Source organism: Corvus kubaryi, unplaced genomic scaffold (assembly GCF_017639235.1).
Source record: "Corvus kubaryi isolate FWS band 111438036 unplaced genomic scaffold, C.kubaryi_AGA036_p1.0 split1-37296, whole genome shotgun sequence".
In the NCBI taxonomy this organism is placed as follows: Eukaryota; Metazoa; Chordata; class Aves; order Passeriformes; family Corvidae; genus Corvus; species Corvus kubaryi.
Window position 1 is genome coordinate 12919480 of NW_024582075.1, and position 27038 is coordinate 12946517.

General features: G+C 41.4%; 1 protein-coding gene across 3 annotated transcripts in view; it reads left to right on the plus strand.

Annotated features, from left to right (window-relative positions):
- The first annotated feature begins 205 nt into the window (after window positions 1-205).
- Window positions 206-27038, plus strand: part of TTC39B (tetratricopeptide repeat domain 39B) — a 76816-nt gene continuing 49983 nt past the window's right edge. The window contains exons 1-2 of one of the 3 annotated variants that reach the window (XM_042012682.1): window positions 206-373; window positions 24700-24734. In XM_042012682.1, coding sequence (XP_041868616.1) covers window positions 314-373; window positions 24700-24734 — 95 coding nt within the window. In that variant the 5' untranslated portion in view covers window positions 206-313. Of the gene's footprint in view, window positions 374-11659; window positions 11714-24699; window positions 24735-27038 lie in introns of those variants that run through there. The other 2 variants (XM_042012680.1, XM_042012683.1) reach the window with 2 other exon arrangements.

Sequence of the window (27038 nt, forward strand, 5' to 3'; positions counted from 1 at the left end):
GAGGCAGCGCGGGCGGTGCGGCGCGGGCGGACGCCAAGGCCCAGCGGGGCGCGACCGGCGGGGGCGGGTCCTGGTCCTGCCATGCAAACGAGGGGGCGCGGCCGCCGGAGGCGCGGGGTGGCCGGGGCGGGAGGAGGAGGCGGAGGGTGCGGCCCCACGCGGACCGGGGGGAGCAGCGGGGCCGGGCCGGACTAGGCCGGGTCGAGCGGGGGCGGCCGGGAAGGGCGGGGGGCGGCACCGCCGCTGGGTTGTGAGCAGTGGACGGGACGCGGCGGCCGCAGAGATCTTTCGCGGCGGGCAGCGGAGAGGGAACATGGCGAGCGTAGGAAACGGCACGGAGGAGAGCGGCGGCGGCGGCGGCGGCGGCGAGGAGGTAAACGGAGGGCGACTGCCGAGGGGCTCCGGGCGTGCGGGCAGCGAGCGGCCGTCCCCGCCGGCGCGGCGGCGGCGGGGGAGATGCGGGCGAGGGCTCCGCTGCAGTGGCCGTCCCTGTCGCCCACCTGCTCCGCGGTGGAGGCTGATGGGCGGGCGGCCGGACAGGACAGGGGCAGGCCCGGCTGCCGCTGGGGCGAGTCGCCGCCTGGAGTTGGGGAAAGTTGTGCCGGTGGCGGGGCCGCGGGCAGCCCCTTCCCGCATCCCGCGACCCCTCCTTTGCTTTTTTTTTTTTTCTTTTTAATTTTTTTTTTTTAAATTTTCCTTTAACCCCAGCTCCTGCGCTCTCCGTGCCAGTGTGCCGTGCCGCCGCTCCGGTGTGCGTCCCTCCCGGCGGCGGGCGGGCGGGCAGGCGCGAACCCGCGCTCGGGGGCGAGGGACAGGTGTGCGGGCAGCGGCGACCCCCGGCTCTGCACCGCGGCCGAGGCCTCGCTGCCGGGGTGTCGGAGAGGGCCCCGTGGGCGTGGGGTCTTCCGTGGGCAGTTTCTCGGTCTGGGAAATGCAGTCGGACAGAGCTGTTGTTGATGCAAGCTGCGTTTGTAATTTCGCCCTTGTTTTATAAAAGGTCCTTGAAACAGCCCAGGCAGAAATCCCTTAAAACGATCGCTTCTTGAACTTGAAGATTTTCTTTGTTGTCTTGTCAGTCTAGGAGAACACAGTAGCAGGGTTCCTTGACAACACCTCTGGGAAGCTGGTGGTTGTAAATAATTGTCCTAGATGAGCTTTTGGGAATGGTACTGCCAAACTGAAGGAGTTTTAACTGGAGCGTGCTTTAAAACGCAGTAGATCGCAGTCCTGGCATGCGTGTGTGGGAATATTGACTTGATTTTGGACTGCACAGTCTAGAATGAACGATTTTAGTGTTGCGTGCATCCAGCAGCTTCTTCAGCTGCCCAGATTTTGCTGAAGACAATTTATGAATGAGTACGTGATAGGCTGGGTTTTATTCAGTGCCCGATGTCTAAGGTGTGGCAGTGTTCTGTACAACAGGGCAAGTGACTAATGTCTACGTAGGACTTGCTATGCTGTGTAGTTCAGTGGAACTAGCTTGTTCTTGTTCTTGGTTAGAAGACGGGAATATATGTTAGCCTGTATTTCAGAACATGCTGTGAAAGTTTCTATTTCCTAAGGTTATATGTGGCAGCAGTGAAGAGGATGTGAAATGCTTGAATCTCATTGTGTACTAGAGTGAATCACTGCAAAATCATAGAGTCATCTCTGTGAAGCCGAGATTTTTTTCCAGAGTAGGGAAAAAAAAGTTGCTAACTAGCTCTCGCAGCTCTCAGTAAGCAAATAGTCAGAATTCAGACTTGATATAACAGGTATTCAGCAACTTTGTTGTAGCCCAGCTGTTCTGTGTGAACAGTAGGAACGAATATACTTCATTGAGTTTGGTGTTAAGTGTTAATGCTTTTTAGAGGAAAAGAAGCTGGCAAGAAAAAAAATTGAAAGGTGGGCATAAAAGCACATGAAAGAGGCGTTATTTGAGCAATACTTTGCAAAAAGTGTAGTTTTCTCTGTTTAAGCCTAAAAGACGTCATGCTCTTTGCTTGTGCTTGGTTTGCTTAGTGCTTGATTCTTTGGAGTCTGAAACAGACCTGTAGTGGTAATGGAGAAAGTACTTCAGTTTTTCCTGATCAGATTCCAGAGTTCAGGAGGAAAGGGCAGATGATTGTCTTGATCTTGGAGATGGTCACTGCTTTTGTAACAGAAGTTGTCTAGACCACTGTACACTGTCCTTGCCTACAGGTTCACTGTAGTCTCTTTACTGATAAGCTTGTTGTGATTTCATGCATGTGGTAATTGTTTTTAAGCGTCTTAGCTTTTTTTGCAGTGTCTATGATGCTGAGAAACAAAGGTAGCAGAACACTACTATAAGCCTTTTTTTTATGAGCTACGTGCATCTAAATAATACTGTTTACTTAGAATATGGCAGATGGGAGCTCTGCTTCCTGATTTAAGTGCACATGCTTAGTACTATATGAACATAGCTTTTAGCATAGAATTTTGCTTTGCAGGGACTTGTGAATGCTTCTTCACCCCTGAAGCTTTGAAGAGGAATATGTTAGGCTAAATGTTGAAGTTGTTTCCTACTTAACAGGATGGATACAAAGAAGAACCCTTCTTCTAAAGTCCAAGCATAAGGTACCAGGTAGCTGTCCCTTGCTGCGGTCTGTCCCTGAAAAAAATTTATGCTTTTCCTTATGCTTCTTGCAGCTCAAGGAAGTGCCAGATACCATGTTTATCTTTTTTTTTTTTTTTTCCTGATTTATGTCTCATTGTCCTGCAGCTGTGCCTTTCCAGTGGGAACAGGAGTGGGAATGGTATGAAGTGTAAATAAATCTTGTGATTTTTTTTAACCCAACTAACGCAAGTGTGTTAGTCCATTGGTGTTTTTTATTTAAAGGAAAAGAAACCCACCAAGAGGAACCAGAGACCTAAGAGGCTGTATGAATGAGGTAGTGTTACGGGTATGCCATCTGGGAAAATAAATGGTTGTTAAACTCACGATTTTCCTGAGTTCACTGTTACTTCCCTGGTGTTGAAGTGTGATCATTCTCTACTAGGAGGCAGTTTCCTGATTGCTGTGTGCAAAGTATCCACGTATGGTGTGGCCAGTTGTGAACTCAAACATGATATACCATCGACACTTAAACCACTATATGACACTGAACTCACCCCATAAAAGAATTAATACCGGTATTCCTTTGGAATGGATTGGAAATCTAGGACAGATATAGTTAACGTTAAGGGCAAAGCATTCCTAGCCACTGGAGAGTCTTCAAGCAAAACTTTAATTCTTCTCCCCATCCACCCTCTTCCCACCCCACCCCCCTCCCCCCCACCTGTCTAAAGATTACTTAAAATAGCGGGCCAGATCTGCTTCCCATTAAGTTCACTCTTTGCTGCCCTGGTTTTTCAAAGTCTTAAAGCCAGCTTACTTGGTTACTTGGGGATTCCCTATCAATTAAAAAAAATTAACCCACAAACCCAACCGGGGTCCTTGTGCATCTGAGGGTTGTGGCTAGACAGAATAGACCTTTGTGATCATAAACTTTTATGATCAAGAAGCATCTAGATGCTAAAAGAATTCCTTGCTTGGCCAAAGGGAGCCAGACTAAAGATTATACACAGATCTGAAGGTGATTTGGTACCCTTGGTGTGGTCAGCTCTAGGGCTTTGTCCTGACCTTGGCTGGGATAGAGTTAATTGGTGCTGTGCTGTGTTCTGGATTTAGTGTGAGAATCCTTTGAATAACAGTGATTTCCAGTTGTTGCTAAGTAGTGCTTACCCTAAAACAGGAACTTTCTCAGTGTCTCATGTGCTGCCAGCAACCAGTTGCAGGAGAAGCTGTGAGGGAGCATGGCCAGGACAGGTGGCTTGAACTGGCCAAAGGTGTGTTCCATACCCTTGAACATCATGCCCAATATATAAACTGGGGGGAGTTGGCTGGAAGGGGCCAGTCACTGCTTGGGGACAGTCTGGGTATCAGTCAGCAGGCAGTGAGAAATTGTATTGTGCATCACTTCTTTCTCTTGGGTTTTATTCCTCTTTACCCCTTTCTGTGCTATTATTATTATTTATTTTACTTTATTTCACTATTAAACTGTCTTTATCTCTACTCATGGATTTTACCTTTTCCCCCAGTCTCATTCCTGTCTCACTGGCAAGAGGGGAGAGCAAATGAGTGGCTGTGTGATACTTGGTTGCTGACTGGTGTTAAAACATGACAGTCTTTTTCTGGTGCCCGATAGGTATGATAAGTTCAGATAATAACAAACCTGACTAGAACACGTTAGAATAAAATTTTAAAAGCATTGTGTTAGTAACATGGGAGGAATGCAGAGATGCTCCCCACTGTAAGGAGAAATTTTGTGCAGCCAAAGCTCAGCTGGAGTTAAAAGATGGCCGTGACTGTCAGAAGAATAAAAAAAAAAAGGTTTTTACTTTGATATATCAGTAGCAAAAGACAGTGCAAAAATAACATTGGCCTATTACAGGATGAGGATGGTCACCTCACAAACAGGGACATAGACAAGGCTGAGATGTTAATGCTTTCTTTGTCTCTCTTGTCAACACTGAAAATGGACTAAGCATGTCCCAGCACCCTGAGCTGGAGGAGCATGGCTATGACAATGAAAAACTCCCAGCTGGATCCCTAAAAGTCTGTGGGGCCTGGTGGGATTCAGCCAAGAGTACTCAAAAGAGCTGGCTGATGTCATTCATTGCAAGATCTCTTTCAGTGATTTTTAAATGGTCTTGGGAATTTGGAGAGGTTGATTGCAACCTGGCTAACATTTTTCCCAAGAGAAGGGACTACAAAGGTGATCCTGGAAACTACAGGCCTCTCAGTCTTACTTCAGTGACCGGTAAGTGTGGAGAACAGTATTCTGGGAATTTCTGAAAAACACCCAAAGGACAGTGCAGGTATTGGACAGAGCCAATATGGCTTAATGAGGGGAAAGTCCTACTGAGTACCTTCGGAGGGAAGAGAAGGTCTTCAAATCTGACAAGAGGGTGACAGGCTCCAACTCCAGTGGCAGGCATTGCAGCTGAAACAACCCTTACAGGTATCAGTCACTTGTATAAACAAGAAGAAATGGACACAGAAGTCAGCTCATAGTAAAGTTGGGTGAAGCAGGGCTATCCCAAGAGCAGAACAAAAAGACAGAAAAGAGAGAACAATTCAGTACCTGTCCCTGAGTGAGCCGTGGGATATGTGAAGTGACTTCAGCCATCATCCAGATGAGCGCATTGTTATCTGCCTGCTCTGGTGCTGCAATAACAGGGCTAGTAGCCTGGAATTTTAGGGTAGGGAAGCAGCTGGGATTGCTTCCTGCAGAAGGGGGCATTAACAAGGCAATTAGGAAAATGACACAAGTCATCAGCCTCTGGAGGTGACTCCTGTCAAGTGTGAAGGAAAGGTATCTCTTCAAGGGAGATGTTATATGTCACCCAGGCAAGTGGACCACCATGTCCAGTACCTGAGGGAATTAGCCATGCTAGAGATCATTTATTATGATGAAAACAATGTGCAGTTACCCACAGATCCAGGTGAAATCCAGTGTGCATGATCCATGGTGGTGGTAATTTGTGTGGCGTGCACCATGCACCATCGTTGTGTGCCAGTTTATTGGTGGTAATGAGACAAGGCTGGGTAGCTGGGGGGACAAAGAGGCAGTGATGGTGGCAGAGTGGCTTGCCCGTTCTGGCAGTACTGAGTCACTATGGACTTTGCTGTGGAAAAACTGCTTGAAAAATGGGAAAAACTGTTCCAGAAGTTACAGCAACAAAAAGAAGATAGATCCTACTCTCCATCTGTATGGTCCAGTATCTCTGCTATTAACAGTAAGTGTTCTGCTCAAGAGAGAGGATGTAGAGGGGTAGACCCAGTGGGTTGCTCTCTGTTTTTATCTGAGGGATCACAGAGCAGACATGAGAAAGTGGGATAGAAAACCTGTCTTAAACCCTAGAGGAATTGGTACCTGAGTTGTAGGGAAAAACAATCCCAAATGGTTTTTTTACCAGGAAAGTTGCTCCTTCTGTCTCCAGTGGACAGTTCACCAGAGTGGAAGGTCTTATCTTATTCCTAATTCTATGGAAAGAAATTCTAATCCTGTTTTCTTTATATGAAGTAAGTGGACAGTCCAGTGACCAGGAGTGGAGGGGCTCTGCTCCAGCCAGGTGGAGGAGAGGGACAACCATTTTTATTGGACTCTGTAGATCGGATGGCCTAGCATGTCAGACCCACAGGTGTATACGGCTCTAGCAGACACCAGTGCATAGGCAAGCTATAAAGGGACAGAACCTATTTGTACTTCTCAAGTGACAAGGTCATCTCAATAGCTGTCTGTGTTGGAGGCTGAAGTGAGCCTAACTGGGAATGAGTGGCAAAAGCACTGTGATGGCTCCAGAAGCCCTGTGCATCCTTGGCACAGGATGAGTACCTCAGGAGAGTACATTTCAGGGGCCCAAAAGGGTACCAGTGGGCTTTTGGTGTCTCTCCTAGCCCCAGCAGAGACACCATGATTCTCGCCCAGAAGTTGATTGGTCAACTCCAGAGCCCAGGAGTGCTCAGAAGGACCTGCTTATGCTTTAACAGCCCCATTTGGCCAGTGTGGAAGTCCTATGGAGAATGAAGACTGACAGTAAACTGTTGTGGCCTGAATGAAGTCACACCACCTCTGAGTCCTGCTGTACTGGACATGCTGGAACTTCAATAACAGCCGGAATCAAAGGCAGCCAGGTGGTATGCAACTGATATTGCTAATGCATTTTTCTCAATCCCTTTGGCAGCAGAGTGTAGGCCACAGTTTGCTTTCACTTGGAGAGGTGTCAGATGCACCTGAAACTGACTGCCCTGGGGTTGAAACACAGCCCTGCCAGAGGGGTGGGGTGGGGGATGTGAAGTGTGGTGGGGTGAGAGACCATCTGCATGTATTTAGCTGCCGGCTTAGTTGTGGGTACAGGCCGTGACAGGCTTTTATTAAGGACAGCTTGGCCAATTCAGCTAATCTGTGCCTCACCTCTAAACTAAGCTATTAAGGAAAATAGAGGTAATAAAGGTCTTACGATGCATGTTGTACTCTCTTGAACTGCCCAAGCAGGGATAAGCGCTGTATAGGCTGGCTTTACCAGCCTGGACAGTTGATCTTCAGAGCTAATTTCAAATGAAACCAGCATCGTCTTTAATTCAAAACCCGGTTAGTACTTGGTTTAAGTACTCAAGGGTTTAATCCACTGCTGCAGCAGCTGCTGCATTTACAATGAAAGAACTTGCTAGTGGTATGCTTCTTTACATCAGTAGCTTAGTATAATAATGCGCTTTTAGAATAAATTGTAGAACTGTGCAGCACTGGGTATTTCCTCTCTCATGTTTATGCTGAGGATTCTTCACAAGTTTCGTGTGGTAATTTCAGCCTGGAAGAAGAGTCTCAGCAGGGAGAGACAGTGGTAGCTGCATTTCCACAGAGACTTTGAGAAACTGAAAGTGAGCTACTGTGGTGCCTTTTTCACCTTAAGAACTGAAGAATGTGTTGGAAATACAGAGTTGGGAAGCAGTACTGGGGATGCTTTCTCTCTTGAGGGATAATTTTTTTTTTAAACATCCTCATCTGACTTGTATGGTTTTATTTCTTTGAGAAGTAGACTTTGCTCAACTGAAGAATGTAAAATTTGTACTCCTCTTGTTTGCTTTTTCCAGAGTGTTCTGCTTTGGCACATGGCTCATCTGTTTTTCCTGTCTGTGTTGGTCTTTCCTAGTGTCAGAGCACATCTGCATCTAACATGAGGACCATTCTATTTCAGCAGCACAAGTGGAAAACTAAACATGACTAGTAATTTCTTTCTTATTGAATAAAATTAGGTTGCTGTCTCCCCTTCCAGTATTCTGAGGTTCTTAAGTTCAAATAAAACTTTGCTTTACTTACAGGTGTACCTGTTGAAAGGTACTGTCCTTCCTTGTGACTACTCTTCAAAGTAAGGACATGTACTCCAGTTTTATACTACCTATGTTGTTCTGAGATGGCTTACTTTTAGTTTTTGTGTTTTCCATTTCTTATTTGGCTTCCTAGAGTCGTGCATTTGAGTTCCTTGGTTGACTATGACCAGATTTGAAAGCTGGGTACGTAAAAAAACCAAGCCTTTATTGATTTTCTGGAGGGAAAAAGGAGTATGGAGTGTTCCAATTAAATTTTCTCATTTAATATTCACTATTATTAACCTGTGAGCTGTTTCTTCTCAGAGCAAGAGATAAAAGGTGCAGAAGATATGGGAAAAGGTGGGGTCACTGTAGGAAGCACCATGTGCCTCTTAGGGAGGCAGAACTGATGTAAACTGGGAAAGCTATACATCTATGAAGTGAATTTGAAAAAGGAAGTAAATTTGCTTTTACTTCTCTTTTCTGAGGTTTGGTTTGGTTTTTGTTTGGTTTTTTTTTTTGAGGAGGGGTATGAGGTGGTGATACTTGTATATGAATGGAAAATGGTATAACCAAAAGGGAGAGTTAGCTTTTTTTCTTAAGGTTTTGGGTATTCTTTGTATATTGAACTGCTTCTATTCTACTGTGGGAAGAAGCATCCAATATCTTTTAATGTAGCCTTTTCTTGGAGCAGTGGAAGTTACTGTCATTACAGCTGTAAATTGTACAGTTGTCTTGGTAATGGTAGCCAAAAGCTTCCAGCCACTGTGGAATCACAGAATGTTAAGGGATTGGAAGGGACATGAAGGATAATCTAGACCCAACTCTCCCTCTCAGGGCAGGGACACCTCCCACTAGAGCAGGTTGCTCAAGGCCATGTCCATCCTAGCCTTGAGCACTGCTGGAGTTGAGCCATCCACAGCTCTAGAAAGACAGTTCTGTTTCATATATAAGCTTAAAGGGGAATGGATTGTTTCTTGTAGTTCCAGTCAATTTATGTGAGAGTTATGAATTTGTGGAAACACGTTTGATTCTGCAAATATTTGTTCTTCTTTTGCTGACATACTGGCACCAATATGCTTGGAAAAACCTTTAGACTGGATGACCTTGTTGAAACTGCTAGAAGTTGATGCCTTGGTTTGGATAAAGGTTCTTGTTGGGCCCGTTTGTGTGTTGAAATAGAAAAGGAACTTAGTTGCTTCTTGGCAGACTATGTGTTACTTAGCAGCATGGACCAGGATGACTCAACGTAGGACTAGGTGATAGGCATGTCTGATCTTATGCCTCCTGTCTTAAGTAAATCTCCTATAGCTTGCCTAACCATAAGGACTTATTTGAAACTTTCCTTGCTATTGCAGCTAGTATGGCTTTCTTTTCCTGTGTGGCATCAGCACAGGAGGCGGAGATAAGATCACAGTTGCTGGTGTCAGGCTGGCAGGAATACGGCCCAGCACACCTATGTGGGCAGTAATTTTAACACATGCTGTTTCTTCTGGATCAATAGAAACAGTATTATATTAGAGGGAACATAAATGATGGATCGCTGCACTCACTTTGAAAAGGGAGCAAAACTGTGCAGCTAAAGTCTTGAGAAGCAGTCTGAGAGTTGGATACACACTGCTGTTGATGTGTGTTCTGATAAAAGCCTGGTCGTGGCCAAGATCTGTGTGCCACAGTTGGTCAAGCGTCTGCTTAAATAGTCAGAAATGTGAGAATTTGTGTGTGAGAGCTAAAAATTCTTTCTGCTTTTCTAAGCCCTCTCAGGTTCAAAAAAAGGTTTCTGCTAAGTCAACAGTAAGTAAATATCACAGACCTGTGGACTTATGCCCAAATGCCAAGTGGTAACGGTAAAGTTTTCTTATCAAGTGAGTAAAGACTGGCCTGTCATCTTATTCTGGAGTAAGGAAGTAATGCTGTTACCACATACTAAAGCAAGATAATCTAATCTTAGTAGCAACTGTATTTTTGGTTATGATGCAGAGAGTGTATCATGTTTTTACTCCAGTTCTCTTATGCATTCACTTTGCAATAGAGTGGTATATAAACTTTTGCAAGCCAGTGTTTGGGTGTGCAGCACTGCTTTGATTTCTTGTCATCCCCAGAAGTTAACCTCACACACACTCTTGTTCTGCAGAAATCCTCTTACTGGAGGGTGTATGAGGACAGTCTGTCATCCAAACAGAGAGGAGGTTTGTGGAAAACCTGTTTCTGAAGATAGTAATTTGTGTGTCCAGCACCTCTTGGCAGTACTGGTTCTTCTAAAAAGTGTAGTGTTGAGTAGGTGAGTAGGAATACTTGTCTGTAACTTGTAGTGGGTGCCCAGAGGAAACAAGAAATATTTCTGTTAGCTTTAGTTGTGCGAAGTGTGATTATAGTGATTATAGAGTACATCACACTCACTTTTATTGTCACCAAGAAATAATGGATGAGGATGAAGATGTTTTATCTGGGTTCTCTCTCTTAGGACTGTTGTTACCAAATCCAGTGAAGCAGCTAGGTAACTTAGTAACTTCATGTCTGTGCCATGTTTTTTTAATTTTTTGTATTTTTTTTTCCTTTTCTGCAAACTTACTAAGTTTCCAGGGCTGGAAAATACTTAATATTTTTTTCTTCTTTTTTTCCCTTTAGTATGTATAGTAATTTATGGTTAAATGGCTACTCTATGGTCCTGTGGCAAAACCTGAGCTTGCCACTGGAAATATGATGGAGAAGTAGAATTACCAGTTGTGGATTTGGTAAATCCACCTATTTTTAGGTTTATCATGGTTTAAGCCCAGCCAACAGACCATGCAGCTGCTCGTTCACTCCCCCACCAGTGGGACTGGGGAGGGAATCAGAAGGGTAAAAGGTAGAGAACTAGTGGATTGAGATAAAGGCAGTTTGATAGGGAAAGCAAAATCTGTGCACACAAGCTAGGCAAAACAAGGAATTAATTCACTGCTTCCCATGGGCAGGCAGGTGTTCAGCCATCTCCAGGACAGCAGGGCTCCATCACAGGTGACAGTGACTTGGGAAGACAAATGCTGTCACTCCATACATTTCCCTGCTTTCTTCTTCTTCTCCCCCAGTTTACATGTTGAGCATGATGCCGTATCGTCTGGAATACCCGTCTGGTCAGTTTGAATTTCCTTCCCCTGCTGTGTCTCTTCCCAACCTCCCATGCACTCCCAGCTTCCTCCCCAGACTGGAATATGAAGAGCAGAAAAGGCCTTGGCTGTGTGTAAGCCCTGCTCAGCAATAACAAAAACATCTCTGTATTATCTTGTGTTCAGCACAAATCCAAACCACAGCCCTATACCAGCCACCATGAAGAAAATTAACTCTACTCCAGCCAAAACCAGCAGAGGAGGCATCTTACACAGATCTTCGAGGTTGTTCTAGCTCAGCTGGCTAGAAGGAGCTGAAGAAACCTGCAAAAACTGAAGTATTCCACATTTTCTGCAAACCCCTCCCACTTTAATTTGGGGAAATGGTAATTTGTTGCAAAACCAATTTAAAATAATGACTTTGAGAAAAGCCATATATAATGTGGGATGTGAAGCTTGAGTGCTTTTTGACTTTTTTGATAAACTGTAGCATAACTGAGTACTTCCTGAGGTACAGCTTTTTTGTCTCTTCCCAGTAAGAAAAGTATTTTGAAAAGTAATGCTGTTAACTGCATTGAGGGAGAACAGTGGTGTTTGAGCCATTTAAATCTAAATATTGTATTATTGTTAATAGATGATAAAGATATAATCTTAAAATGTTAATTATTGTGTTTCTTGTCAAGGGAAGTGTGAAAAGCTTAGTAACTAAACTTTGGAGACAAAGCAGTCTACCTAAATTTAAGTGTGTGGTTTGGACCAGAAGAGGAATTTTAAGGTAAGATTTGGTGGTTTCAGCATGGTGCTAAAGAATATTTAAATCTATGCTGTGTCCAGATCGAGAATCTGAGCAGGAAAAATGTGTGCAGCTCTGCGAAATCCAGTTAAACATATTGTCCTGTATAGTCCTACTTGACACCACTGAAGTAGCTGGCTCTGTTAAGGTGTGGTCTACTGAGCTTAAGCAAAGTGTCCTCATAACCTTGGGAAAGAGACAGTCAGTAGTGGCTCAGTGTCTGTCTTTTAATGTAATTTGGATTAAAGAGCCATGTATGGTTGTAGCTCTGGAAAGGATGGGGTAGCTCATGGCCATTCACTTTTAGAAGATGGCAAACTTGGGTTGATGCTTTGCCAAAGTGCTGTATTTTCTGATTAGTGTGAACTATGTAATTTCAAGTCATGCCGAATTGAAGGGATGGCTGAAGTTGTATAGTTAAGCTTCACAGTGAGCATATTTCTCAGCAAGTGACACCAAAGGAGTCTTAAGACCCAAGTAAAAAAAAAAAAATGGTAGGCTGTTTAGAAGTCCATTTTACTTACTTGAACGGTGGGATTTTTAGCTGCTGCGTATATTAAGTTATATGTTTGGAGTAGAAGTGCAAGCTAAATGCAGGTTTTCCTGGCTTTGTTCTTTTTTGTGAACTGGAAACAGAAATATAGGGTCATGCCAGTGTCACAAATCAGGTCCCAGGTAGGAGGGTCTTCCGGGAAATTGTGCTCTGTATTTATTCTCTTCTGCAGTTTGGAGTTCCACCATGGAACTAACTCCTAACTGCTTTCTCAGTTAGTGCTTGTTGTGAGTTTTTACACTGGAACAGTGAAAAAGTGTGCTTGTAATTTTAAATAGTAATGTGTGTGAGTGAAGAGGAGGATGTTCATGTCTCTAATGGAAAGTAAGCAAGTACTTACTGGATAGACTGTACAACTCTGTGTTCATGATGCCTTGCATTGGGAGTTTCGTGCTGAATCAGACAGGATGTTCAGCTTACGTGTGTGTCATCACAGGTAGCTGTGCCTGAGCACAACTGAAAGTATTGTAAAAAAAGGATCATGGGGAAAAAGACTAGAGATTGCTTTGTAGAAGTGGCTTATGTGCTTTCTCTGAGTAGTTTGAGTTGCAACATGGGACGTAGTTTGTGGTCCTGTGTTAGCTAGTTTCTCGACAAAAAGCAGTTTATCTTGGCTAATGGCATTTGTACAGTTGCCTTGTATTCCTGTCAGTGTTTCTGTATGTGTGTCTCCTTCCAGTGGAGTAGAGAAAGGAAGTCACCTGACATCCTTGAAAGAGCTGACATCCAGTGTGGTTAATATTTTGGCTTAGTTTCTTTTTTATTTTTTAAACCCGCATAACATGTTGCTTTGTGTTTGATGTTTGTGGAAGTACTCTGGTGTTAGGAGGGCAGGTGGAGTGCAGGAAGGGGAAGCTGAGGTTACATCTTGTGATGGCAACCAAGGATGTAGAGCTTGCCTTCGCAGTTGTCTCTGAAACATGCTCCTCTTGTCCTTGACTGAAAGTTTTGTCTCTAGTCCGTTTTCTTTGTTTTGGGTCTGATCTTTGCTGTAGAGGAGATAAAGCAGTTCTATGCTGAGAGGCTAAACTCTGTATTAGTTTTGTGGTTTGTATCTTTGTAGATCATACCATAGCACTTGGTCTCTTCAGTAGATGGGGTCTGGTAGCTGCTGAACTTAGATTTTAATAGTTGCAGAATTTGGCCTAAGTGGTATCTTTCTAACATTAAAAAATACTCACCCTTTGGTAAGTGTTGGCGTGGTCTGAAGAAGTAATTAAAAAATCCGTGTGAAATTTCAAAGACTTTTGCAACAGCTTCTACAAATTGATAAAAACTTTCTAGAATATAATGACTGTGGGCTGTAGTGAAAATGGATAAAGATACCAGCGGTAGGCAGAGATCAGCTATGACATAAATAGTTTCCTGGCAGCCTGGAAAAATTGTCTGATACTTCTCCTTCCATAATTTAAAAGCCATTCTCTACGCCTCTTGTAACATGTTTGGCTATTTTATGTTCTGTGTCTCTGGGTGCTGGCGGAAGGAAGAAGCGTGCACAGGGAGGTTCAGTGCTTTGGATTGGACTGTCGTGTGGTGATGCGGGATTTCCTTTGGCACAGTGTGACTCACGAGAGCCAGAGACACTTTCTGTGGTGTGGCTTGCTGTAGAGGAACTCTGACTGCCCATGAGTACTCAGGAGGAGGAGGAGGGAGCATGTGCGCATGAATGGTTGCCTAGACGCACTGACATACTGTAAACTTACATTTGTGGTAAACTGACCCTTTGGGTAGAAGGAGTGACAAATCTGGTAACAACTGTGCATTTATCCTGTCCTTGTTATTACATGCCAGCTAGAACTTTCAAAGGCTATAGATTCCCCAAGAGGTCAGTAAGTTGTATGGGGGATGTGCATGCCGAGGGGTGGAACTACAACTGTCAATGTGTGTTAAATGTTACAACTTCTGACGGGGAAACAGGCTGCTTTCAGTGCACCAGTGTAGTCTGTTCCGTGTCTCTCTGGATCATGCAGCTGTCCCGCAATGCCTGAAGAAATACCATTGGGGGGTTTTGACTGAAGAAGGAAAGCTGTAGACTTTCATGAACACTTGACACATTACCAAAATTTAGGGGGCATTAATAGGCTGTTACTTTGTTAATGAATTTTTTGTGTTACTTGTAAGGTTTTTCTGGGTTTTTTTCTTGGTAAGAATTATTGTAACTTTAAATGAGAATGTGTTCTTTTTGTGTTCACTTGTAAAGAGCCCAGGAAGAACTAACACTTTAGCTTAATGGCTGGTTAAATCAAGATCTGATTCTGCTTAGTGTAATTTAATGTGACACTTGGTCTGAATGTGACGCTGTATTTCTGTGTTAGGTGTTTGTCTGGCTTTTTTTTTCTGGTGGAAAGAACAAACTCTCTAGAACACATACATAAATCAGTTAATAATTAGGTAATTTTAGACTAGTAATGAAGTTAAGTTACCACAACCTTGAGACAATACTTTTCTGTTAATGAAAATAAATAAAGTGTTTTCCAGAAGAGATGGAAGCTGGTCTTGCACAGAGACAACAAGCTGTGCTCTGGACAAAAGTCATTGCTTTAATCCTGTATTACAGCCACTTTTAAGTCTAGATAATGTTGACTTCTAAAGGTCTCTTCTCTTACTGCAGTTAGTACTGCTAATGGATCAGAAAATATAGAGGCTTTGATGTTCTGAAGTAAGAATAATTTTATCAAAAATAGGGTTGTTGGAATTACTGTTACTGAAGCAAGATCTTCTTTTACAGAAAATGAAACCGTTAAGAAAAACCATTTAAATTGCTTTTAACTGTAACCTTGTGGTGCTAAATATGCAGCAACTGCTGACACATTATTTACAAATGAGTAACCAGTTGTATAGTCAAGAGGATATTTAACCTGAGGAAGACAGGGGAAGGTTAAAACCCAAGATGCTCATTTTAATGCCCCTTTAATCTTTTTTTATTAGTTATAGGCAAAGCTGGCCATTATTAATCATAGGGAAATCGTTTTTAATATGAGGTAAACCTATTCTGTTCCCCAGTTTGGCATCATCTCTGGAAAGTATTAATATCACCAGTTGCATGGTAGTATATCTTTAATGAGACTTACTTAGGGTTGTTGATTACATTGTAGTTGGTAAGCGTTCTGGAACACTGTCAAAATATCCCTCTAAAGAAGCTGTAATTGGCTTTTGTGTGGATAGGTCTATATTAAGTGCATGGTGAACCATAGTTAGGGTTTTTCCGGGTAGCTTTAGATACTTACTGGAAGCAGTAAGTATCAAGCATCTTTATATGAAATTGCTTAGTAAAGTCCAGGACAACACAATGCACTCGTCCTCTTGGCTATCTATATTTTACTTTACTGGGAGGTAGACTCCACTGTGTCTATTTCTTATGTTGATTCAAAACTGTCTCTTAATTTTTAACTGTAGCTTGACTTTCAGTATATCTTTGTGTTTGGTCCATCCTGATATAAGTTGGATATGTGTAACTAAAAACTGTCAGGTTCTGCCTCATCAGTCGCATCACAAACACTGAAATACGGAAATGAAGGTGGGAAGGTTAGATGGGACTGCTAAATAGACCTACCCTTATGAGACAGGAAGCAAGATACTCCAGCTCCAAGAAGAGCTGTGTTTTCTGGTGTTTGTTAAATGGGTATTTCAACTGCGTTTTTCTTTCCTGTTTATGTAGCTTTTACTTTATTTGGTAGGTTGTGTTGACTCAAGTGAGGGCAAAAAGTACCTTGGCTTCTTATCTACTGACATCCTATCTCTTGAAGTGATAACATTTTGTTATCAGCAGACTGTCTAGTGATCCATTGACTAAACTGAGCTGAAGTTTCTGTGTTACCCACTCATGGAAAGTTAAACTTGATAGAAGATAGCCAGTTATGAACTCGAATAGATGGTAAGTCACTGGCTGGGAAATATTAACCTTGCCAGAATGGGAAAGACCAAGGTTTTTGGTTTGAGTTGCAGTGTGGCTAGTGACTTTCAAGTTGCTCATGCCTTGACTGCTTACAAGCAAGTTAAGAGAGTAAGCACTTGCTCTGTTTCTGCTGCTTTACCTTCAGTTAGTGTCTGACAGTACCCTCTGTTCCTGTCTCTGAAATTCTATTGTGTCTACGTCTTTTACTGAATGATAATAATAACTGAATAGTCTTAATTGGAAGCTGGCAGAAGTTTACTAAAGTTTTATTGTTAAGGCATGTGGCTAAAAGTAGGAAAGTCTTTATCAGATTGGTCTTTCAGCCGTGATATCTCATCCATGTTTACGTCCAGTGTCCTGGAAAATACAGATGTACCTAGTACTTGCTGGTTATGGTGTTAGAATTATTAGGACTAGAAAGATGTAGCAGAGATCTTGCTAAGTTTACGGACATAATAAATAGCATCCTAAAATGCTCTTTGATTTCAGTGTGGTGTTTTGCAATTTCAGTGAAATGAGTGAATGATGGTACAAGTTTTTATGAAAACTAATGATATTGGCACAAAGCTCTTGCAATACTTAGAGGCTTGCCTGCTACAAGAAGAGTTAATTTGATTGAATAATCTTTCCTATGGCTAGGAAACACAAACTTAGTGATCTGGTTTGAGGTGAATGTTTATGTATCCTCTCTATCTTCTCAGGCTCTTTAGTTGCCTTCACGTTCTTCTCAAGTCTCTCTTCTTACAATAGGAAGATGTATCCAGACAAGGTGTCTGTTTGTACTTGTCTTTCAGTTTAGGATTGCTAGGCAATCAGTTTTGTCTAATGAAGCTGACCAGAATAGAGATATATGCAATATTTGTAGAGATTTTCAATGAGGAGTGCACTTTGGTACAAAGGTACTGAATGTTGTACTCTTGGTTGAGTATGTCATTTGTTTGTTCTGTTGCATTTTGGTTTGTTTTTTTCTAGTACCACTTTCAAACAAATAGAAACTACATGACACTCCCTTGGTCTTGGGGATGACCGAGCAGGTTTGTGTGAGACGGACAGGAAAGATGATCAACTAGGAAGATCAAAGCTTTACTGCAGCAGTGAAGCTCTATGCTGCTACCCTATTCTTCTGCCTCTTAGAAGTGCTTTCTGTGCAGAAGCAACTGCAGGTCAAATGGCAAGAAGGTGCCACTGTAAACAGTAAGGAGAGCTGTGCTGGTGTTTAGCGAACTTTAACTGAAACTGTATTCTGCTTTTATGTGCAGCATTCTGGATATGAATCTGAACGTGGATAATTGTTGACAGCAGCCATTTGTATGTCAATTAAAGTAAAGTAGTCATGGTGCTTTCTTTCCTTGGTGAGTGTGTAACTGAATCTGCTGATTTCCACTTTTCAGTCATGAGGGAGAGGTGTTTAAAACAGTAGAAGATCATCCAGTTGTTCAGAGTAAGTGAGACTGATGTCAGTTTATTAAAGTGTGACTGCCTTGTGCCCCATCTTTACAAGTATATTCAGAAAAACCTTAATGTTGAGGCTGCCTGTGGTACGCAACCAGCCTGACCGACGACATCTGACTGCAGTTCCTTCGTTTGAGGTTTGTTCTTGGTCCTGCCCTGGTTTATACAGTATGGCTGTCTAAGGATTGTCTGGCTTGCCTGCAGCTGAAGGCAGAGTAGGAATTGTCCACTTTCTATAACATGTCAATTAGCTGCTCTTAATTATAGCAGTTGTTTTCATTGCAAATTTCTGTTCTCTGTAGAAAATGGAGGGTAGATTTTTTTTTTAAGACTCAATTTTCTTGTATCTTCTGGAAATGTTTGGGGGACCAGCAGCATGAAAAGGCCACTGCTTTCCAGACTGTAATGGAGAAACCTTTGTTCTTGTGGTTACTGACATCTAATTTTTGAGCTAAATGACACTGAAATTTGTTTTAATTTCTAATTGTTCATCAGCTCTTTAGTTAACCTAACTTCTAGCAAAAGTGAGCTTTACCTTACCAATTCCTGGTTTCTTCTTGGTGTGTGTGTGTTTCTGGGGTTGTGGTATTTGGTGTCTTGTTTTGTTTTTGTGGTTTGGTTTTACTTTGTTGTTTTGGTTTTTTGTTTTTTTTTTTTTGTTAAAGCATGACCTCCAACCATGTCTTGAATGTGGAATGTTCCATTTAGATGAGAGTGAATAAGTAAGTCTGAATTACCAAGCTTGATCTTTGGTTTCTGACTGCTGAAGTTCTTCACCTGCAGTGGAAAACACAGCTCCTCCAAAACAGCCACCACTGTCTGTCCACTCAGCTCTCTGGAAAAACACTGGTATTTTAGGCAAATAATCTTGAGAATTTTTAAAAAGCAGATGAGTTATGTTTATAGTTCAAACCAGTAAGTCTGAAATAATAACTAAGCACAAAAAGATGGGCATTTTTTCTTCTAAAGAAATGAATTTCACTTTTTACTTCTGATGTGAGAATTGATTATAGAACAGAACTTGTGCATTTCCATTCCATTCTTGCTGCCTCAAGGCTATTTCTGTCTCTGGCAAGGGGAAATAATTTTCCTGTTTTGTAACAGCTTCATCATCTCCTTCCCCTTTGAACTGAGTGTTATTCATGTGTTTCTGTTCCTAGGCTATTAATTGTTAATACCAGGATCTGGTGTCAAAGTGTCAAATAAAGCATGTGTGACAGAGATGAAGAGTTGGAGATATCTTTTCCTTCCTCTACTCCCCCAATTTGTTTCTCTGCCAAGACAACATTGAAATGATGTTTCTCCCCTGTGTCTGGGAGATTTTTTTGATGGTAAACGTAAAGATGTAGTTTAACTTCCATGTTACTTTTCTGCTGGTTCGTAGAGTAGACTGCTCTTTTCTGTAAGAAATTACTATGAGGTCTAATGAAGCAGCTAAAAAGTTAGGATTTTTTAAGTCCTTTATAATGTGGAGTATTGTCAGTTCAACAGAAATATTAGGAAGTGAAAAGCATCCTGTATTTTTGAGATGAAATCAACTTTTATTTGGCTCATCAAAATACTTATTCTTTACATCAATACTTTTTGAATTAGCTGAAGATATGTGACAAATTAGCTTTTGGGTCCTGCTGTAATGCTGGGTTTTTTTCTTTGTTGACATGTGGAAAAATATGCAGTCCTAAGTAGTGTTTTCTCATGCAACTGCCCATTTAAGCAACAGTTGAATTCTGTCCTTGTGACACTGTCATCTGATTGTTAGTATGCAGGAAAGGTGTCCATAACAGATTATGTTTCATGAGTCAAGTTCTCAGAACTACTTTTCTTTTTTTAGTTTGTTCAGATACTGTCTGCAGTTTGTAGATGTGTGTAGGTGTGTTACCCTACTTCTCCTAACTGCAGGTGAATCAAACCCAATTTTCTTAGCTGAATGTATTTGTTTTGGACTGAGCAGTATCACAAGCTAAACTTTCGTAATTTAAGACCAGTGAGTTGCTCTGTTGTTCATCTCCATCATTCTTTTTTGTGAAGTAGTGGTTTCTGACATTCGATGTTTCAGATTATTGTTCACAAAAATCAGATTTGTTAACTGGTGTGCAACAAGCCAGTAATTACACAAGAGAGACATTGATTACTTATTTATTTTAAAGTTGCACAAGCCTGGGTGCTCAGTGTTATCCCTTCTTTTCAGTTGAGAAATTTTGGATCTCTCAGTGAAGCCTTTTTTCTCTTTATGTAGAATCTAGTCACCAACCTCCAAACTGGTAGCTGAGCTTCCTATGGACAGCTGCAGGCAGTGAGTAGGCAGGGCAGCATGCCTGAGGCCAAGGACTGGATTTATTGTACATAATTTTCACCTAGCAATGATTTGTTTTTTGAGAAGGATGAATTTTTTTGAGATGGGACTGAATTACAAAAGGCAAAAGAGTAAAAAAGTAATTAGATGTACCCATATTTGAATAGAAGTTTTGTTTTTCAAAAGCATCTTGAAGTGCATGTGCTTGCTAAATATGTAACTGTTTTCATAGATTCCCATCCTTTGCAATGTCTTAATATATGGGCTTCCCAACGAGGGTGTTACTGTAAGTCTATGGTTTTTCAAGTAATCTTAGAACTGTTGTTTATTTAATACTGACAAAAAAGCTATGACAAGGACAAGTAATGTGGTATAGCAGTAGTATTAAATTCTGGGGAGAATTTTTTCATTGTTATTTTCTCATTTGTCTGTTGAATTAATAAGGACCCTTATTCATGTTATGTTTATATTTTTGAGCTAATGCTTTCAGTGGGGCTTTTTTCTTTGCCCAATCAGTGTGGACTCCAAATTGTGGCTGGTGTATCTAGATACTATTTTCTGAAGTTATGTTGTTTTCAGTGGGGGGAACCTAGATGCTTCATACCCTACTTGGCAGTCATCTTGTCATAAATCTGGATTTTAAAGGAATAATTTGGATTGATCAAGTTGGCCTGCTTCACTTGGAAAAGAGCAGTGTTTAAACAAAAGAGCAGTGTTTAGCTTGACAAAACAGTTAGTGAATTTAAAAGAAAAATTTAGGACTTACAGGATGTAGTCTGAAATTTCCTTAGAGTTGATTTATGATGAATGTGGAAGAGAGCAGAGTTCACATTTGATATTAGGATCTCTCTAATAAGCAAGGCAAGAAATTTTGCCAGTGCATTAGAAAAAAATGTAGATATTGATAGATGGTCCTATATTAGTTGAAGTTGTAGCAGCAGGAGTTGAAGAGTCTCCCTTAGATGCTACTTTTGTGAGGCTTGAGAGGTGAAGTGTTTGCTGTGTATGGTTTCTGCTCTCATTGCTGGAGGACAGGAACTCTTCAGTTTTTCAGTTAGTACACTGTGACCATTTATGTCTCTGTATGACTGACATTCTTCGCTTCACAAAATATTAGTATCTCTAACTTATGTAAACTTAATTGTTTTTAAGTCTGCTTGCATCTTGAAAAGGATACATCATAAAGATTTCAAGAAACAATGCACTTATCAACCAAAAAAACCCCAAAAAGCTGTGCGCTTCAAGAAACATAATTTTGAGACAGCTTTATTTTGTTAAATACTGGGCTAAGGATTTTCTGAAATCTGGAAAGGTCTGAGTCAGTTTCTGTCATGCCATCTAGTGGCAGCTTTATGTATAGTTATGTGGTTTAAATTCTTGTACTAACGTGTCCTCTGGAAAAACTGCACTAAAAATCTGTGGATTGCAGCATGAACTAGCATTGTATTGAGAGTCATAGTGTTTAAACTCTTTCTCTTGGTACTACCTTACATGTGCATATATTTATTTTTCTGAGTAGAATGTCTGAAAAAAGGCTTTGTTGTCCTTCTTGTGGATTTAACTACAGTTCATATTTCCTGAAGATTTCTGCTGTGTGCATGTCCCGTGGACAGGACGCCATTATAGCAAGGACATACTGGAGCAGGACCTTTGGGACCTGCTGCAGGACCGACCTGGATCAGGCAGAGGAAATGAATGAAGGACTGCATCCAGCTCAGTCTATTCCACCATGTGAATAATGGAAGGGATGTTCTGTGCTAACTGTGCTAAAGTGTAGAGGTCACATTTAGTCTTGAAGGAACTTGTCATGGCTAGTGCCTGACAATGCCCTTCATTGGTGCTCAGTAAAAACACTTCCCTTGCATTAAGTAGTCTGCTTTACTGTAGACCAAAATGAATGAGCACCTCTGGAAACTGCTGTGGCATTTCAGCTGCGTCAGCTGGAACTTGCAGTGTTGGAATGAGCACTTGAAAATAGAAACTTTCTAGGCTTTAACTAAATGCACAAGAATGTATCTGTTCGTGTTTTTGGGCTCCTTCTGTATTCTGAAGAGTAGACAAACTTTGTCAATCACTTGATTTTATTTTTTATATCGACATATATTATATGCATACCTGTACACATTTGTATATTAAATATGGCTTTAGGTCTTTAAGATGCTGTGTATTTTATGTTAAACTTCACTCAATTTTTTTGTTAAACAGGCTTAATTTACAAGTAGATTTTGCCAGACTACTGGGGAAAAAGTTAGTATGTTCTGAGTACTTTTTAAACCTTTTATATCTGGATAGGAATGTGATCAGTCCTAGAACTTGGATCAGGGAGGAGCTTTTCTAGGTAACTCTGTTGCAGTCCTTTTCTTTACACGTCACTCTTTTGTTGTAATGGGCATGGAATGGAGTAGAAAACAGCTGGGCTTCTCTTCTAGTGCCTCCAGATTTTGTCTATACATCGGGAATCTCTGACAGTCTGTAGAGTCAACTGCAAACTTGTGTGAGTTTGTGGAAATGGGACCAAGATATCCATTTGAATATTTTCTAATACCCATTTTGCATGCAGTGGGAGTAGGAAGATGTGGGAAACTTAAGGAAAAACCTATGGTTTGAGGTTTTTTTTCTTGTTTTGTTTTGGGGTTTTTTAGCATGGAAGCCACCTTCAGTGATGTTGTTTTTAGCTTCCTTGAGGATCCTCTTGAAAGGCTGTGACTATTCCCTATGCTTGGTGTTTGGGGAAAACTACTGAGGTTGTACTTCATCCTTTTAAATGTTTGGACAGCCATTTGACCAGTGTGGATGACAGGGATCAAAATTCAGAAGCTACCAGGCAAAGGAGGCATTTACCTAGAGAGAATGCACGTTCTCTCTCTGTTTCTTCCTGTATGTAGGTGTTGCTCTTGTATAAAGGTCTGAAAGAGCCTGCAAAAGGTTCATATCACAGATATTTTTGCATGCAAACTTCTAGTCATTACTGTTCTTTAGTAAGTACCTGACAGTTAAAAGTCCTTGACTTTTGCTTTTCAAGTTTGCTGTCTTAGGAGAAATAGAATTGTGCTCAAAAAGCTGTAAGTGTGTTTTGCTTGTTTGTTCTGCTGAATTTCTTCTCTTGTCTCCAGAAGTGGCTTAAGGAGGCAACTAGTCTTTAGAGAAGGAGTTTATTAGAAAACTAGTGACTTCTGTCAGTGTCTGGGCTGAGACGTGGGTAACAGAGTTTCTGTTCAGGATGTTCCTGTTGGTTTCTATTCAGCTTTTTGAAACTCCAGTTCTCCTCAGATCAGGAGGATCATTTATTTGGCTTTTTCCGAGTTCTTTTAAGTTCCAAGCTTATACTTGGCACTGGTGAGGCCACTCTTGAAATTCTGTGTTCTGGTTTAGGCCCCTCATTCCAAGACAGACAGTGAGGTGCTGTAGCATGTCCAAAGAAGAGCAATGGAACTGGTGAAGGGTCTGGAGCACAAAAGTCCTGCAAGGAGGAGCTGAGGGAGCTGGGGATGTTTAGCCTAGAGAAAAGAAGACACTGGAGAGATGTTATGACTCTCTACAGCTAACTGAAAAGGGTTGTATGGAAGTGGGAGTCATTCTCCTCTAGATACCTTGCTGGGATATGTTAAAAATCTCTTCCATCATGCTTCCAGTTTTTCTTACAGAAAGAGCAGAAAGCACAGTTACAAGTAGGAAATAGTTTCTGTTTGAATAGTGACTGAGTAAGGTAGCAGTCTTTGGCTTGGAAGAGAGATGAGTTGGATGATGTAGCAAAGGCTTTCAAAATTGTAAGTGGCAAAGAAAGAGCAAGTACGAATTGATTCTTTACTGGTTTTGAATATATATAAAGCTAGGGATGATTAAACAAAGGTAGTTGGAGCCAAGTTCAAGTAGAAATTCTTATTTTGCACAAAATGGATGTCAGGCTCATGAAATTGCTTATTAATGTTGTAACTCATGAATAAAACAGTCTACTTGGGATCGAGGCAATTGGACTGGTATTTGGAACAGAGATCTACTGAAAATCGCCCAATGGCCAAACTGTATTTAGTCCTGAAATTCTCGGAGTTGCCAAAGGTTGAAAAGTGTGAGGTGGAGAGGGATATGTGAGGGAGGGCCGTTTGCCCATGTGTCTTTGCTACACACTTCCACAGCCCAATTTTGGAAACTGGATACAGAAATAAGTGATCTTTGAGATGAGCTGTTCTGTTCATTTTTACGTTTGTGCATTTGTTCGTCTATTTCAATTTGAAATTTGAACCTAGATTGAAAGAGCTTTGAATCTAGTTGGAAAGAAACAACTTTTAGATTTCTGGACTAAGCTGTTCACAAAATATTAATGTGTGAGCTGGCTGTATGTGCACGCTGTCTCTCATGTATCCCATGCATCTCTTGTATACACTCTGGCCAAGCTGCATATCAGGTATATGCACAGAACACTTTTTATTTCATGTGTAGATATACTGTTCAGCTAGTGCATCCTGAATACATCAGATGTGCTGCACAAACTCCTGAGACATAAGCCTGTATTGCCTTCTGTGATTTACATGGCAGATTAGAGTCTGAAAAGGAAAAGATCTTTGGTTTAATTTAGCTGTAGTCTGATGTAATAGGCCCATAGGAAATCTCTCTGTATAATGATTTGCACTGAAAGCTTAACAAATAGTCAGTAGGCTGTGAATATTCTGGTAATTACTGTATGTTGCAGAAGTAAGTGCTATCTGGTAATGGTAAATTTCTGCTGTTTTACAAAACACATGCACATTAGATTGAAACTTCTTTTTTTTCTTCTGCAGGAAAATTTTGAAGATGCCTATGAAAACATCCCCGTGTAAGTAGAGTGTTTTAAAATGTGTGTTTGTTAAAACTCCTTATACAGAAATCAAATACTGTATGCACATCATTCCAGGGAAACATCATTTTTTATGCACTGACTACATTCACATCTTTCAGAGCAGTTAAAGTCCTCAAGAGTTGAGAAACGGAAGTGTAATTAAGTTGATATTAGTGGTGAAGTATTTGTCAACAACTGTGACAATTGTAAGGAATTAAAAATAGAACATTTAGTAGCTTAGTTACAGACTGACAGCTCTAGACATTTTTGTGTGGTGAAAAAATAGTCACTTAACATTATTAGGAAAACTTTGGATCACACATTATGCAAGACCATCTAAGCAAGATTTTCAAATGGAAATTGCTGTGTCTTATAATGTACTGCTGCACAGATGTTTTCCCCTAATGAAGTGAGATACAGTCATTTCTCTGGTGTTAGATCTCATGCTGAAGCCACACCTTTCTCAAAGTGTGATGAAAACACGTTATGCTGTTCATAAATGGTTTTAGTTTTTCTCTAGGATTTTATTGCATTTTTGTGCCATGAAGCATGTGAGAAGGGGACTTCAGCTGATATCGTCAGATTGCAAATACACTTCTAGACCCAGAAGTAGCTTTGGACTGAACTTCATGGCCAAAACATCCATGGTCTTGGCAAATTGTATTTTACAGATTTGCCAGACCCTCTATTTGTATCTTACCTGGAGTAGTAAGGTCTGATCTGTGTAGAACGTTTGTAGGTCTGATTTGTGTAGAACGAGAAAAATTGAACGTTTCTTTCTGAGTGTCATGAAACAATAAGAACCCGATATGTTCAGGTTGAGAATTCTTCATGTTAATGATTGCTTTTTCTTCCTTTGACTGCTTAGCAGTTTCTGTATGATCAGGTAGCTTCTCTCTTTGGCCGCTGTTTCCCCTGGGACAGGGAAGAGAGTGACTTTGAAATACTGTATGAAAATATTTATCCAACACACATTCCTTCTGTGAGAAAATGGTTTTGCTGTTTTTTTGTTGATGTCTGAGCTGGGCATGGTTGTTTATTTCTGGCATGCAGAGCTTTGATTTGTTTGTCCTGAGTGTCTCTGCTGTGTTCATAGCTGTCTTATTGAGACACTTTTTGTAAAAGAAGTTAGGATGTCAGTTTATTCTGGCTGGTATTGCTTCCATCTGCAATAACCATTATGTAGAACAGTCAATGCAAGATGACAGAGAGAATATTAATGGGACGCAAACATCACATTAAACGTAGCGAATGTGTATGTTCTTTTGTAACTGGGCAGGATTCTTCACTGGGTTAAACTCTCCTTTCTCAAATTCTTCAGAAGATATAGCTGTTTTAAAAAAATGTCCCTAAGGAACTGAAAAGGGTCTTGGAACATTTTGTGGAAGTCTTCAGTCTTATCTTTCTTGAAGTGCTTTGATTCTAGTTTTCAAATGATGCTAGTTGTTTGCCTGAGGTGTAAAGCCTTTCATAAATCTAGTGCCATACTGGTTGTTCCTGACCTTTCTCTATCTAGAATTGATGGTAGTTTTTCCATCACTATATTGGAACAATGAATGACCAGAGGTTTAAGTTTCTGGGAAGCTGTATCTATTTTTGATTTTGGTGTTGATAACATTCACTTTCAACATTTTTATGTGTCAGTGTTTCATCCTCCCTTATTTTAGGTAGGAAGGTGGCATTGTTAGAGCTCTGTGATGATATGCTTGGCATTATTTCCGTTAGTTATATCCAGTTGAATTTATCTAAAATGGACTTTTTTTAAATACAGAATTGTGTAAACAAAGAATCATGTTTACTTTTGAGATCAGTTTTGGTTCAGATTCTGTCAGATCATCATGTTGGTTTAGAGAATTGGGAAAGACTCTGTAACAACCAGATCTTCATAGTATTTCATAAGTCACTGTGTGTCATAGGTTAGCAAGCATAGTCCCGGAAGGGACGTCCTTGCTAAGGGGTGCTTACAGTTTCCTCTGGGAACTGATAGAACCTATCAGCTGGCCAGTTTGAATATGGACAATTCTCTAAGCCACTTAAAGTTGTGATCACCTCTGTGATCCACATTTAAGAATAGGCAAACTCCCCCCCAAGCTCTCTCTCGTTTCCGGCGCTGGGACAGGTGGCTGCAGGGCCCGAGCAGGGCCCAGTGGGCCCGGCCAGGCCCTGCTTGGGCCAGGCCGGGCCGGGCCACGGCCATCCTGAAGCCATGGACCTGTTCCAGCCGTGGAACCCCCCCCACTGCCTTGCCGTGGGCAGCCGGAGCGGCTCGGCTCTCCCCCCTCTCCACTGCGATAAGAAAAA